Source organism: Lepidochelys kempii, chromosome 11 (assembly GCF_965140285.1).
Source record: "Lepidochelys kempii isolate rLepKem1 chromosome 11, rLepKem1.hap1, whole genome shotgun sequence".
In the NCBI taxonomy this organism is placed as follows: Eukaryota; Metazoa; Chordata; order Testudines; family Cheloniidae; genus Lepidochelys; species Lepidochelys kempii.
Window position 1 is genome coordinate 32,011,996 of NC_136390.1, and position 14,964 is coordinate 32,026,959.

Sequence of the window (14,964 nt, forward strand, 5' to 3'; positions counted from 1 at the left end):
CTGCATCCCCAGCTGGAGCCCTCACACCCCTGCACCCCAACCCACTGCCCCAACCCTGAACCCCTCCCACACTCCAAACCCTTCAGCCCCACCCACACCACATGAATTTTGTTATGTGCGCCAATATGAAGGTGATGTGCCACACATCACCTCCATATTGGTGCACATAACAAAATTCATTCCGCACATGGGTGGGAAAAATTAGAGGGAACATGGCACCTTCTCACACACACCCCTGTACAGATCCATCTATGCCAGCAGAAGAGTGCTTCTGTCTGCTTAGCTAATGTTGGTTGGGGAAGTGGTATTACTGTACTGTACTGTACTGTACTGACAGAGGAACTCCTGTCAGCTTACATTGTGTCTGTACTAGGCTGTGCCTACAGAGTTTTGCTGGCTTAGGCTATGGTGTGGAGAGACAGCCTTAGAGACAGAAATGGTACAGCAAAATTGTTTTTGATGATGTAAATGAGTAATACAAAATATTGAAATATATTGTAAATAATAGATTGGGAAGAATAGTAATAAGCTTTTCAGTGTACCTGTTCGTTCTTTAAAGACTGTTTCCGTGCAGCAGCAGGTAGGATATTCAGCTTTCCATAATCATACATCTATCAATGCACCTCATTTCTAACCTGCATTACTACTGCAAATTCAGCCCTGGGCTTCTCCTGACCAGAGTCTGTCAGCTTTATCAGATTGTGTGATAATTCTGTGATGCAGACCGAAGTCTATACATACTAGGAAGAGATAATTAAACTTTTATTAAACAGGCTGCCTATGCTGCCAGGTGGAAGGCTAGTTGCATTAACCTGTTGCATCATGTAGCCAGCTCACCATCAAATTAGGCCTGAATAAAGACTTGGAGTGGTTGGGTCATTACAAAACCTAAACCTAATTTCCCCCTACTGTTACTCACATCTTCTTGTCAACTGTCTGAAATGGACCACTCTCATTACCACTACAAAATTTATTTTTCTCCCTTGGTATCCTACTATTAATTGAATTGTTTTGTTAGACTGACCTCACACTTGGTAAGGCAACTCCCATCTTTTCATGTATTTAAACCTGCTCCTGTATTTTCCACTCCATGCATCTGATGAAGTGGTTATGTCCAAATAAATTTGTTCGTCTCTAAGGTGCCACAAGGACTCCTCGTTGTTTTTGCTGATACAGGCTAACACAGCTACCACTCTGAAACCTCCCCTCACTAGTTACTGTTTCCATGTAGCTGATGAAAATTGAGTACTGTTGGAAAGTAGAACTCTTAAATTTATTACACCATGTACATATTTTTGTATTTAACTGTAAAGTACTGAATGCACATTTGTTACTGGTAACAACACGAGGTGTAATTTAACCTTTTAACAAAAAGAAAATAAAACTTTGGCTGCACTGTGACAGTACAGTAAATTGTCGTCAAATCAACTTTGCAGGCAGTGAATGGTAGAGATACAGACCTCCAGAAGTAGTTTTATTTGGAGCAGTTCACTGAAGCACAGCTCTTCAAGCAACCATTTTTAATTACTTCTCATTGCCATTCTGATTGCAAACAATTTCTGCCACAAGTCAATTTCCTCTGGGATGCAAAAATCCCAATGGTAATGGTCCCCACCAGCTGGAATTAAAAATGTGTATCTAAAAGTCCTGTAGGGCATTTATGCTGACAGAAATTCAGCCAGCATTCCTATTAAACTGAAGCATTCAAGCTAACTCTAACAATCTAATACAGTGGCTATATGAAAACTTTTGATTTTAAACAGAATGGTTTTCATAACTACTAGAATGGTTTGTTTTCTCTGCTGTGTGTAATAGATCATTTCCTTTTCCACAATATAAATAAAATATAATGTGCAGATTTATTGTAAAAACAAAAAAAACCTCCAGATGAATTCAGTAAAATATTACACACCATCAATTGGGTATTAAACATTTTCCTATCAAAGAAACATAAGATACTCTTCATTTATAAAATATCTGTGTGTGTTAATGGTATCATTGCTCTAAGAGTGTCAATGTGTTGAGCAATATAGGTAAGAGCAAGTATACTATAAGGCAAAGTCAAGGGAATCTTGGTCCATCTGAGAAGCAGTAGCATACAAGGCATTCCTGACTTCACCTGATTGTGCCATCCTAGCTGGTATAGGACATTCCACTGCATGCAGCAAGATGTCTCTGCCTGAAAAGCATTCATGCATATCAGGTGGTCTGATTTCCTCAAAGATTCTAGCTATCTAAAAGTATAATTAATGTTTAATTTCTGTATGAATTCAGGATAAAGTTTACTGCTGAGGGCATTCTGTGCCAAAAAAATTAAAATTCTGCACAAAATAATTTAAAATTCTGCAAATTTTATTTCTCAAATAAATGTGGAGGCTCCAACGTGGCATTGGGGAGAACAGGCCACTGGCTGCACAGAGGTGGGAGATCACTGTGCAGCTCCCCCCTGGGACACAGACTCAGTGCTGCACCCAACCCTGACACAGAGCAAGGACCGGGGGTGCCCCAGAAACACCCCAGGGCCCTGCCCCTCTGTGCCAGGTGCACCAGGTGTGGGCAGACAGGTTCAGCAAGGCAGGATCCAAGTGTGGAGGGGCTTAGTATGGGGGGATCCAGGTGTGGGTTGAGAGGGTTCTGTGGAGCAGCCTGGGTGTGGGGTGGATCTGGATGCACAAGGGCTTGTTGGAGGGTTCTGGGTGCAACAGTAATGGGACTCTGCAGGGAGGTCTAGGTGAAGGTGGTTGGGGCTCAGCGGGGCGGTCTTGGTGTGCAAGTGATAGAGCGCAGCAGGGGGAGTCCAGATGCTGGGGGAGTGTGGCTCAGTGGGATGGGGATCCAGGTGCAGCTGGTTGGGGCTCGGTAGAGTGTCTCATCCGGGTGGTCCAGGTGCAGGGGGAGTGGGGCCTGTCAGGGGGGTTCTAGGTGTGTGGGGGGTGAGGCTCAGCAGGAAGGTCTGGTTATAAGGGATCTAGATACAAGGGGGTTAGGCAGATGAGGGAGCAGCTCCCTGTGCAGTGATCCCTCCCCCTGCAGCTGAGGAGCAATGGGTGCAGGAAGTGGGTTGAGGGGTAGTTTGCAGAGCTTTCTACAGTCAGGGGAGAAATCTGGGGGTGGGTCTGACCTGGCCCCAGATGCCATGCAGGGGAAGAGGAAGTCCCGTCCTCCCCAGCCCAGATGGGACTAACAGCTGAACCCAGCATTTTTGTACATGGTGGAAGAATTTTATTAGAGTAGTAAGATCACAATTATCCAAAAAGTTTAGGAGGAATCAGATTTCTTCAGGTTATCGGAAGTTGCAATATAGGACTTCCCATATTGGATCCAACAGGTGTTCATCTAGTCCAGTATTCTCTCACATTGACCAGAACAAGATATTTCAGAGGAACATGCCAGAAACCTTGTAGTGGACAATTATGGAATGACTTGCCTGAATCTCCATTATTTAGAGGTTGATACATTTGAGGATTTATAATCCCTTATTTAAACTTGTTAATGTATCTAATGTAACTGTGAATGTTCCAATTTTCCAAATAATTATTGAAATCCTACTAAGCTATAGGATTCAGTAATATCTTGTGACAGTGAGTTTCACAAATTAACTATGTATGGTGTACAGTTTCTTTTGATTTTCAAATTAATTGAATATCCTCTGTCATAAATATAAAGGGAAGGGTAAACCCCTTTAAAATCCCTCCTGGCCAGAGGAAAACTCCTCTCACCTGTAAAGGGTTAAGAAGTTAAAGATAACCTTGCTGGCACCTGACCAAAATGACCAATGAGGAGACAAGATACTTTCAAAAGCTGGGAGGAGGGAGAGAAACAAGGGGTCTGTGTCTGTCGGTATGCTGCTTTTGCTGGGGATAGAACAGGAATGGAGTCTTAGAACTTTTAGTAAGTAATCTAGCTAGGTATGTGTTAGATTATGATTTCTTTAAATGGCTGAGAAAAGAACTGTGCTGAATAGAATGACTATTTCTGTCTGTGTGTCTTTTTTGTAACTTAAGGTTTTGCCTAGAGGGATTCTCTATGTTTTGAATCTAATTACCCTGTAAGGTATCTAATACCCTGATTTTACAGAGGTGATTCCTTTACCTCTATTTACTTCTATTTCTATTAAAAGTCTTCTTGTAAGAAAACTGAATGCTTTTTCATTGTTCTCAGATCCAAGGGTTTGGGTCTGTGGTAACCTATGCAAATTGGTGAGGATTTTTACCAAACCTTTCCCGGGAAGTGGGATGCAAGGGTTGGGAGGATTTTGGGGGGAAAGACGTGTCCAAACTACGTTTCCCAGTAAACCCAGTTAGAGTTTGGTGGTGGCAGTGGATATTCCAAGGACCAAGGATAAAATTAATTTGTACCTTGGGGAAGTTTTAACCTAAGCTAGTAAAAGTAAGCTTAGGAGGTTTTCATGCAGGTCCCCACATCTGTACCCTAGAGTTCAGAGTGGGGGAGGAACCTTGACATCCTCTTTGTGTATTAAGAATAGATAGCATCCAATTTACCTTTTCCTATACCATTAATTGCTTTGTGTGCGTGCCTTTGTCACTTTTCTATATTGCATCGCTAAGACAAACAGTTCTCACTCTTCAATGTCTTTTCATGTGGAAGTCTCTTATTTTTGTCTCCCATCTCTGGACCCCTTCCACCTCAGATAAATTTTTAATAAATAGGGTGACCAATATTGAACCCATATTCTATGGGAGAGTGTCATAAACATACAGCTACGGGTAGCATAAAATCCCTCCTGAGCAGCTATATTGAATCTTTACCTGTAAGGGGTTAAGAAGCTCAAATAACCTGGTTGGCATCTGACCAAAAGGACCAATAAGGAAAGAAGATACTTTCAAATTGGAGGAGGGGGGTGGGGGGGAAGTTTTGTTGCTGCTCTCTTTGTTTGTTCCCTCTCTGGATGGAGAGAGAGACCAGGCGGGTAAAACATCTCCTGAAAACATACCTGAAATGACTCATCTAAAATTACAGAAATTGTAAGTAAGGGCAATGAAATACATTAGATTATCTTTTTTTAGCTTGTGAATTTTCACTATGCTAAGAGGTAATTTCATTCCTGTTTTGTAACTGGGAAGCAGAGTCAGAGGGGAATCCTCTGTGTTTCAAATCTTTTTATTTACCCTGTAAAGTTACCTTCCATTCTGATTTTACAGGTGTGATTCTTTTACTGTTTTCTTTATAATAAAATTCTTCTTTTAAGAAACTGATTGATTTTCAGTGTTCTAAAAACCATGGGGTTTGGTCTGTGCTCACATTGTAACCAATTGGTTGGTGTATTATTCCCAAGGCTCCCCAGGTGAGGGGGGTTAGGGGAATATTTTGGGGAAACAGGGACTCCAGGTGACCCTTTTCTTGAATTTTTGTCTAAATCACTTGGTGGTGGCAGCAATACCGTCCAAGGACAAGGAAAGGATTTGGGGAAGTTTTTAACCTAAACTGGTAGAAATAAGCTTAGGGGGTCTTTCATGTGGGTCCCCACATCTGTACCCCAGAGTTCAGAGTGGGGAGGGAACCCTGACAGAGAGTGTGTACCATTGGTTTATGTAATGGCATTGTAAAGTCTTCAGTGTTCTTTTCTTGTTCCATTCTTTCTACAACCTAATATATAATCTACAAATTGAGCAGAATTTTTCTTTGGCCTGTCTCTTCTTATATGTTTGTACAGTGCTTAACACAGCAGAACCTGGATTTTGATTGAGGTCTTCAAACACTGTTAGGAATACAAATAGTGAATCATAATAACCACTGCAGAATGATGCCCATGTCTGTTTTCTGAGTGGTTACTGTAAATTTAGGATCTAGTCTGTTGTATGAGTAGTTCATATTATTCCTTCCATTGTGCATCACCCTGTGATTGTTGACACTGAATTTCATCTGCCATTATGCTGCCCACTCATCTAGCTTTCTTAGGTCCCTCTGAAGTTCTTAATCTAAATAATCTCATCAGCATATTTTTTCACCTCACCTTTTGTTCGCCTCTTTTTCAGATCATTAATAAAAATATTTAAAACACTGGTCCTAATGCAGATTCTGGGAGCACCTCACTGTTAACCTGTTGCCATGAAGTTCAGGGCTGCCAAAAATAAAATTTGGCACCTCTTGATCTAATTTAGACTCTTACATTTTGAATATATTGGAACTGTATAATTTGTCATTTTGTTTAACATGTATTGGTAGAGGATATTATCTTGATTTTTAAAAAAACAAAACAATCTATTCTACATATTTACTGGACATTTTCATGTAGATGTAGGTGATTTTTTGAATACAGCATTCAAAAGATGAGCTCTGAACGCTAGTTATAAGTAAGCCTAACTTTCTCTAATGGTGCTTGTTTAAAATTATATATTTATGGAATATGTTACAAATAATAGGATTTCCATGAAAAACTAAAATAAAAAACATATTAAAATGTATGTGCTAAATCTGCATGGAAAATATGTCTAGGTTGCGAAACACAGGGTGCTCAGTGTTGTTACAGCATATAATGTAGGTCTTCACAAATTCGTTCGTATTTAAAACAAATAAACTACTTGATCTGTTTGGTATTACATTTACACATACTTTAGACCCCTCTACACTGCTAGAGCTGTGTAAAGGGGGCCTTACTATAGACAAGAACCAGGTCCATATTTTCTAATCTCAGGCCATGGTGATGTGTGGGCTGCAAATTTTAAATCAGGAATCAGATGCTGCAAATTCAGGGACATAGTCACATAGTTTATGGTAGCTTCCAAATCTGTATTTTAGCTCTGTTTACAGGGGAATATGTCTTTTGGATTCCAAATATGTTTGAAATATAATTCTTCTTTTCTTAAATATTAAAAGCAAACCCAAATAGCAACTGTTTATATAGACACAAAAATAAATTGTGCTTTACTGCAAAGTAGTATTACTCAATAAACTATCACTCCTTTCCAGTTGTGCTGACTTCATCAATGTTGCTGCATAAACAAATTATTATTTTTTTGTACCTAAAAGGAGACTAAGGACTTTACAGAAACAAGTGGAAATGCACAAAAATTTCTGCCCCACAGTGCCTTACAATGCTAAATTACAAAAAGTGAGGGTAACAGAGTGGAGGGGAGTCAGATGGAGGACAGGGCCTACAGCAGTAACTAAGTAAGTAAACTAAACAAAGACAAGCAAGTTTCCAAACACTAAATATGTTAATGCCAAATGGAAAATGACAAGACTAATGGAGAGAAACAGCAATTTTCTGTTTTCTAAATTATGGCACTTATGAAAAACACTACTGAAATAATTTGCTTTTTTTTTTTTTTTTTTTTTTAAGTGTTCAGAAAGAATTTCAGGATGCAAATGAATTTCTCGTATGGGAAAATTTTATGTCTTTCTCCAGCCAATGATCTGTAGGCATATTTGTAATGTACATTTAATTGCTTCACAGTTTTCCCCATGGCTATTATTTTGCAAATTTTAGCTAAATGAAGATGCAACATCACTGGTAAAACTGTTGTATCCAGGTTCAATGGATCTGGTCCTTTGGTTCCACCAATAAGTGCTCATACTTTCAGATCCTGAGATCCTAAATTCAATCCCCACAGCAAACACACCAAGAGTATATTGTAGGATTCTGTTTTTCTCTTTATATGCATCAGATTTACATATGTAACATACTCCCCTGTAAAAAGGACAATGCATTCCATGATAATTGTGGTGAGATAAGGCTTTACTAAAGTGCCATTTAAGGATTCTTAATTCATCTTTGGAAATATTTAAAATGCTGATTTCAGAAATAGTTCATTTATTTATTTATTTGCTTATTTAACATTTATCCTGCAGTAGCACCTAGAGGACTTGGTCAGTTCCCAGCCCCGTAATCCTAGGCACTCTACTAACACCATAACCATGAAGACACTCCCTGCATCAGACTTTCCTGTCCAAAATACTAAAGAATAAAAAGGGCACTGTGAAACTCAAACAGCTTAATGGGACTAAATCGGGGGGCCCAGATAATCTTCATCAAAGAATATTAAAGGAATTGGCACAAGAAATTACAACCCCATTAGCAAGAATTTTTAATGAGTCTGTAAACTCAGGGGTTGTACCGTATGATTGGAGAATTGCTAACATAGTTCCTATTTTTAAGAAAGGGAAAAAACGTGATCTGGGTAATTATAGGCCTGTTAGTTTGACATCTGTAATATGCAAGGTCTTGGAAAAAATTTTGAAGGAGAAGGTAGTTAAGGACATTGAAGTCAATGGTAAATGGGACAAAATACAACATGGTTTTACAAAAGGTAGATTGTGCCAAACCAACCTGATCTCCTTCTTTGAGAAAGTAACAGATTTTTTAGACAAAGGAAACGCAGTGGATCTAATTTACCTAGATTTTAGTAAGGCATTTGATACCATGCCACATGGGGAATTATTAGTTAAATTGGATAAGATAGGTATCAATAGGAAAATTGAAAGGTGGATAAGGAATTGGTTAAAGGGGAGACTACAACGGGTCCATCTTGAAAAGTGAGCTGTCAGGCTGGAGGGAGGTTACCGGTGGAGTTCCTCAAGGATCGGTTTTGGGACCAATCTTATTTAATCTTTTTATTACTGACCTTGGCACAAAAAGTGGGAGTGTGCTAATAAAGTTTGCAGATGATACAAAGCTGGGAGGTATTGCCAATTTAGAGAAGGACAGGGATATCCTACAGGAGGATCTGGATGACCTTGTAAACTGGAGTAATAGTAATAGGATGAAATTTAATAGTGAGAAGTGTAAGGTCATGCATTTAGGGATTAATAACAAGAATTTTAGTTATAAGCTAGGGACGCATCAATTAGCAGTAACGGAGGAGGAAAAGGACCTTGGAGTATTGGTTGATCATAGGATGACTATGCGTTGCCAATGTGATATGGCTGTGAAAAAAGCTAATGCGGTCTTGGGATGCATCAGGAGAGGTATTTCCAGTAGGGATAAGGAGGTTTTAGTACCGTTACACAAGGCAGTGGTGAGACCTCACCTGGAATACTGTGTGCAGTTCTGATCTCCCATGTTTAAGAAGGATGAATTCAAACTGGAACAGGTACAGAGAAGGGCTACTAGGATGATCCGAGGAATGGAAAACTTGTCTTATGAAAGGAGACTCAGGGCTTGTTTAGCCTAACTAAAAGAAGGTTGAGGGGAGATATGATTGCTCTCTATAAATATATCAGAGGGATAAATACCGGAGAGGGAGAGGAATTATTTAAGCTCAGTAGCAATGTGGACACAAGAACAAATGGATATAAACTGGCCACTAGGAAATTTAGACTAGAAATTAGACTAAGGTTTTTAACCATCAGAGGAGTGAAGTTTTGGAATAGCCGTCCAAGGGAATCAGTGGGGGCAAAAGATCTATCTGGCTTTAAGATTAAACTTGATAAGTTTATGGAGGAGATGGTATGATGGCATAACATGGTTTTGGTAATTAAATATTCATGGTAAATAGGCCCAATGGCCTGTGATGGGCTATTAGATGGGGTAAGATCCGAGTTACCCAGGAAAGAATTTTCTGTAGTATCTGGCTGATGAATCTTATGCTCATAATCTTAATGAATAATCTTTAAGAATCTTAAACCCATATGCTCAGGGTTTAGCTGATCGCCATATTTGGGGTCGGGAAGGAATTTTCCTCCAGGGCAGATTGGAAGAGGCCCTGGAGGTTTTTCACCTTCCTCTGTAGCATGGGGCACGGGTCACTTGCTGGAGGATTCTCTGCTCCTTGAAGTCTTTAAACTACGATTTGAGGACTTCAATAGCACAGATATAGGTGTCAGGTTTTTTTGTAGGAGTGGTGGGTGAAATTCTGTGGCCTGCGTTGTGCAGGAGGTCAGACTAGATGATCATAATGGTCCCTTCTGACCTAAATATCTATGAATCAGTTGAAAAATATTGAAGTGAAAAACATGGGTAACGTTTTAATAAAAAACTGAAGAAATGTAAGACCCCATTATATTGTACTTTTCATGTTTTGGCACTTAGCCAAAACTTTTCATGTTTTGCAAACATTTTGATGTATATTACAGGTTCTAGAGCTGAATATATGACATTCTATTGGGAGATGCTCTACAGCAAGAATTTGAAAGCATAAAAAGCACTATATTATTTAAAATGTATTCTTGTAGATGTGATGTTTAACATGAAAATTAAAGGATAGATGAAGTGATATATTCATTCTTAATAGTCACATAACAAATTCTGACTGACAGTAACCCTCTATAAGCAACAAACCCAAGTCCATGTGAATATTGAGTATCTGACATAGCAAAGCCATGTCCTAATGATAAAAGCCTAACCAAGGAATAAAAAAGTCTCTTGCCCTATATTTCCAAGTGCATCAAAAGCCATCTCCATACCTGCCCTCCCTCAAGGTGATAAGTCACCCCTGTGCTAGGCTCCAGTCAATCCACAGGCCAAGAACTGGTCTTGAAATTCCCAGACCAGGTATATAAGCCTCACAGAAGGAAAGCAGGTCAGTGTCTCTCTGGGGCTTGGAACTCATTCCTGCCTGATGGTGGCAATGGACTCCTCAAGCCTTAGACTGCTCCAGTCTTGCTCTTCCTCCAGCCCTGATCCTAGTCCTGCTCCAGCTCTTCTCTTGCTGCTGTTTGCCATATAGTGGAATCTACACTGACACATAATTGAAGAATGAATGGTTACTTACTCTACAATAATTGTGGTTCTTCAAGATGTTTAGTCAGTGTAGATCCCATGACCTGCCCTCTGTCTCCACTTTTCTGAGTCCTCAGCAACACAGGGTTTGAACTGTAAGGTAATTGAGGGAGGGTCATGGTTTCCCTGACCTTTATTTCCTCCTATGGAAGCACAGTGGACACTGCTAGCCAAAAAAGAAAGTGACTCGGACTCATGAGGTGTATGTATATCTCTAGTGGGATCCACAATGACTACAACATCTCGAAGAACCAGTTACTGTAGAGTAAGTAATATGTTTCTTCCTGTCTCATGTATCAACATGAGCAAACATACCTCTCTACCTTAAAGCTTGGCAATATGAGACAAGCCATCAAAACGTGTGACAAATGACCAGTGTGTGATACCTGTTTTTTCATATTGCTCCATAAGCAACAGATTATGTTTAAGTATAAAATCTCTTTTTAAGGATTCTTTTTAAGACTTCTCCCGTTGACACAGCTACTGCCTCTCGGGCAGGTAGAGAACCTATGCCAATGTGCAAACGCCCCCCGTCAGCAGAGGTAGCGTCTTCACTGTAGTGCTGTAGTGGTTCAGCAGTGCCACTGCAGTCTTTTATGTGCAGACAAGCCCTTAAATTCTCCCAAATCCTGCAAATGCAGAGAACCCAGCTATCCAGGGACTCATCGAGGGGAGCGGGGGGAATCACTTTCATGAACTTGTGTATACAAGGGTCCAGCTTTCCGTATTAAGCTTTTTTCACCCTCACCCATCACCACAATATGATCAGTGCAATCCCAATAAATAGGGCTGAAGCTGCCTTAATCTCCAGTAGGAAAATTAGAGATCCTGATAGGTGGGATGTATTCTGATGTTTAGGGAGATATTAGGATTATGACACTGATAGCTACAATGTCTGTCATTCTGAATAACTTCTTTATATTTCTTAGAGTTTTGATGAAGGCAAGTGTTGGAGTGTAGGCTGAGGACAATGAATGATACAGAACTCAATAAATCCACGTGAGTGTGTACAGTAAAGAGCAAATGCATGAAGAAAGGTTAGATTTCAGCATTCAGTCCTGGATAATACAGATCTGTTCACCCTGCACATGTGTATTAGACTAAACTCAATCACAATTTTAATGTGGATTTTCATGTTTGTTCTTATGAAAATCATTTTTAATGTTTGCACTCAAATACAGCTGTAAAGTTTAGTTTGCAGGCTAAAAGCCAGCAGGGCTGACGACAGTTTACTTTGCTGACTTGTACATTTTTGTGTCTAGGCACAAAGTCTACATGAAGAAACACTCTGAACTTGTGCATAAACCCATAGGTCATATTCAGAATTGAAATACCCTTAATTTTTATTTAAAGTTAAAGGACTCAGTTCCTTGGCTGTGGAAAAACTATTCAGGGTAATTATTTTTGAAGCGAGATAGCAGTGTACTTTACATGTTGTTAGAGTAAGGGGGCTTTAAACAAATGAGTTGGAACTGGGGTAGAGATGGGAATTGCAAGCAGGGGAAGGAGTGTTTGTGAAAAGAGCAGTACATTCACCCTTTCTGACAGTTAAGCTCATGTAGCAGTGGTGGTGTAAGATGACTGATTGTCATATCTAAATTCAGGTATACCCAACCTTTTTATCCCAATTTAATTCTGGCATAATGCTGCCTTTCAGGCAACATGAAATGTCTACAAGATCTCAGATACCCAGACCTTCAACAGGCTATGTTAGACTACTTCTTTCTTCACAGCCTTTATAGAAAATATGGTACAGTGTAAATAAAGATGTAAGGCAAGTGAGCAGCTTGAGTAAACATTTTAACCTAAACTTCTATTATTGTACCATCAAATGACTGAAAAGAATACCTGGCAGTCTTCCTTCCCAGATCACTCCTTAGCTGTAATCTTACATGCTAAATTTCAGTCTAATAAATTTTTTTGGCATTTTGTAAAATAATAAAAGTAAGGGTTAACACAACATTGGCTTCTATACCTCCAAGAAGTACAAGAAATTACTTGCTGTGGATTGATGGACTAGTAGTTAAAAAAAAGCAGATACTAGCTATAGATAGAGTAGCTTTTCATCTTCTTGAGTTCCAGATTTGAATCCTGGTTTTGGTTAAACTTGGTTCTAATTATAGTTCCCATTTGTGTCACAAAACACAAGTTGGCACAGTTGAGCATGAATGGCAGTATTTCTTCACAGAAGAACCCAGAAAGGTCCTGTATACACGCTTACTTTGAAATATGATAATCAGCTAGCTTTCTCAATTCAAACTGAGTTGCTGAGATTTTTGTTATGTAATGTGGCAGAGATGATGAGATGTAAAGGAAAAAAGAGGGCCAATTTAGAAAGTAACATGATGTAACAGAAATATTCTGAGCAGCTTTCCATTTTCCTGGTTTTCTAGAATATTATGGAAAACTGATGTTAGGGAGAGTCCTTTTTGTCTTCAAGCATAAGGGTATTTTGGAATATTTTGCAATACTCTACTAAATCTATCATTTGCATTGACTGTTTTTAAAAGATTGTCAATTGTATCTAGTGTGTGGAAATACTTTTATTTTGCATAAATTCTTCTAATGAAATACACATATATGCCAGTCTGAATTTCTCATCCACCTGCAAATGCGGTAGTATTCAAATATATATTAACATCTGAAAATGTTAATGTGGCAGGGAGAAGAGTTTAAATGATCATAAATAAATTCACAATGTGAAAGAATGTACAATACTGATAACATACTTATCTGGTGAGACTTTATTGCACAGGTCGTGTAGATCCTTTAGCATCTAAAATTGTTTTGTCTGTCTTAACCTTCAAAAATATGCATATTCAGTTATATAACTAGTGTTTTACTTTTCATGATCATGTGCTAGACATCAAAAAAACTGCTTTGGAAAATGTTACATAGAATATATCCACTAAAATTGTCATCAGCCTTTGTTAGTTGTAATTTATTTCAATATAGTGTCCTTCATACAGAATCTTGCAAAATGTTTTACAGCATTATATTGAAGATGTCACACCTCAGGTATGCAGTGTATATCACAAGTCATGCACTTATGAATCCTGTTGCAGATAGGTTTAATGCCACTTCGTGTTGTGAAATACCTAGAGGAATTTCCTTTGATTAATACAATAGAGTATAGCTAAAAATTATTCTGAATGTTAAATTGTGCAGAATAAAAAGCACTACATTAGTAACATTTACTTGAGAAGCATCTGAGGTTTTTTTTTTTTTAGTCTTTGCTGGTTTTTGGATAGTTTCATATTAAGAAAAAATGTTTAGTTTATAAATCCAAAATAGCTCCCTTTTTAACTTTAGTGATAAAGGAAATAAATATAACTTTCTTTTTCCTTTTTCTGTAGCTCTACTGAGAAGTCATTTCCTTGGAGATCAGCAGGTACAATCTTTTTCTATGTAAACTTTTCATCTCATGTTTTAAAAAAGCAATTTATTTTCCTAGCATTCTCTCATAATTTACTACCTGTTCTAAAGTAAACTGAATATTAACCTTGATAGCACAAATACTATGTATCTGTTGAAAGTATCTTGTGCAAAGTAGTGTTTTTATTCTATACTTTTGTTTACAGTGTGTTACCTTTTGTTTTTGTAAAGTGTATTCCAATTAGAATATTTATAATTTTGTCCGTATGGTAGTTTCTTGTGCCTTTGAATTTTCTTGAGAGAAAAGTGAAACTATAAGAGAAGCTTTTTTTGTATATTGGGTCTCGTCTGCAATTATTCCATTATGTACTGTAGAGATTTACTCTTCATAGCTGATAATGTCTGTGACAATTATACCATGATGTCTAAGTTTGAAGAGTGTTTGTTTTTCTTTTTGCAGCTCCTCCCTGTTTAGGCAAAGGGAAAATTGTCAAAATAATCTTTTTTTTTTTCTATTCACTTTCTTCAGTGCATATGGGAGCTTCCCTTCCTAAAACAAAGAAAGTTAGTCCTGTGGTGTGTTGTATTCTGCTTCTTATCAATCTTAGACAGTGAAAGTGGGTGGAAATATACATAGATTTTAAAATCAGAAGATTATAGATTATAGTGATCGAATCTGACTTCCTGCATAAAACAGCCTTTTAGGGTTCCCCCCCCATTCTGAACTCTGGGGTACAGCTGTGAGGACCCGCATGAAAGACCCCCTATTTTACCAGCTTAGGTTAAAACTTCCCTAAGGCACAAATTCCTTTCCTTGTCCTTGGACAGTATTGCTGCCACCACCAAGTGTTTTTACACAAAATTTCAGGGAAGGGTCACTTGGAATCCCTATACCCCCAAAATATCCC

At 38.6% G+C, this 14,964-nt stretch overlaps 1 protein-coding gene across 1 annotated transcript in view; it reads left to right on the plus strand.

Moving 5' to 3' along the window:
- The window catches only part of PKP4 (plakophilin 4), a 242,698-nt gene that overhangs the window by 118,855 nt on the left and 108,879 nt on the right, over positions 1-14,964 (plus strand). Inside the window, exon 4 of the mRNA XM_073305536.1 lies at positions 14,038-14,072. Coding sequence (XP_073161637.1) covers positions 14,038-14,072 — 35 coding nt within the window. The remainder of the gene's footprint in view (positions 1-14,037; positions 14,073-14,964) is intronic.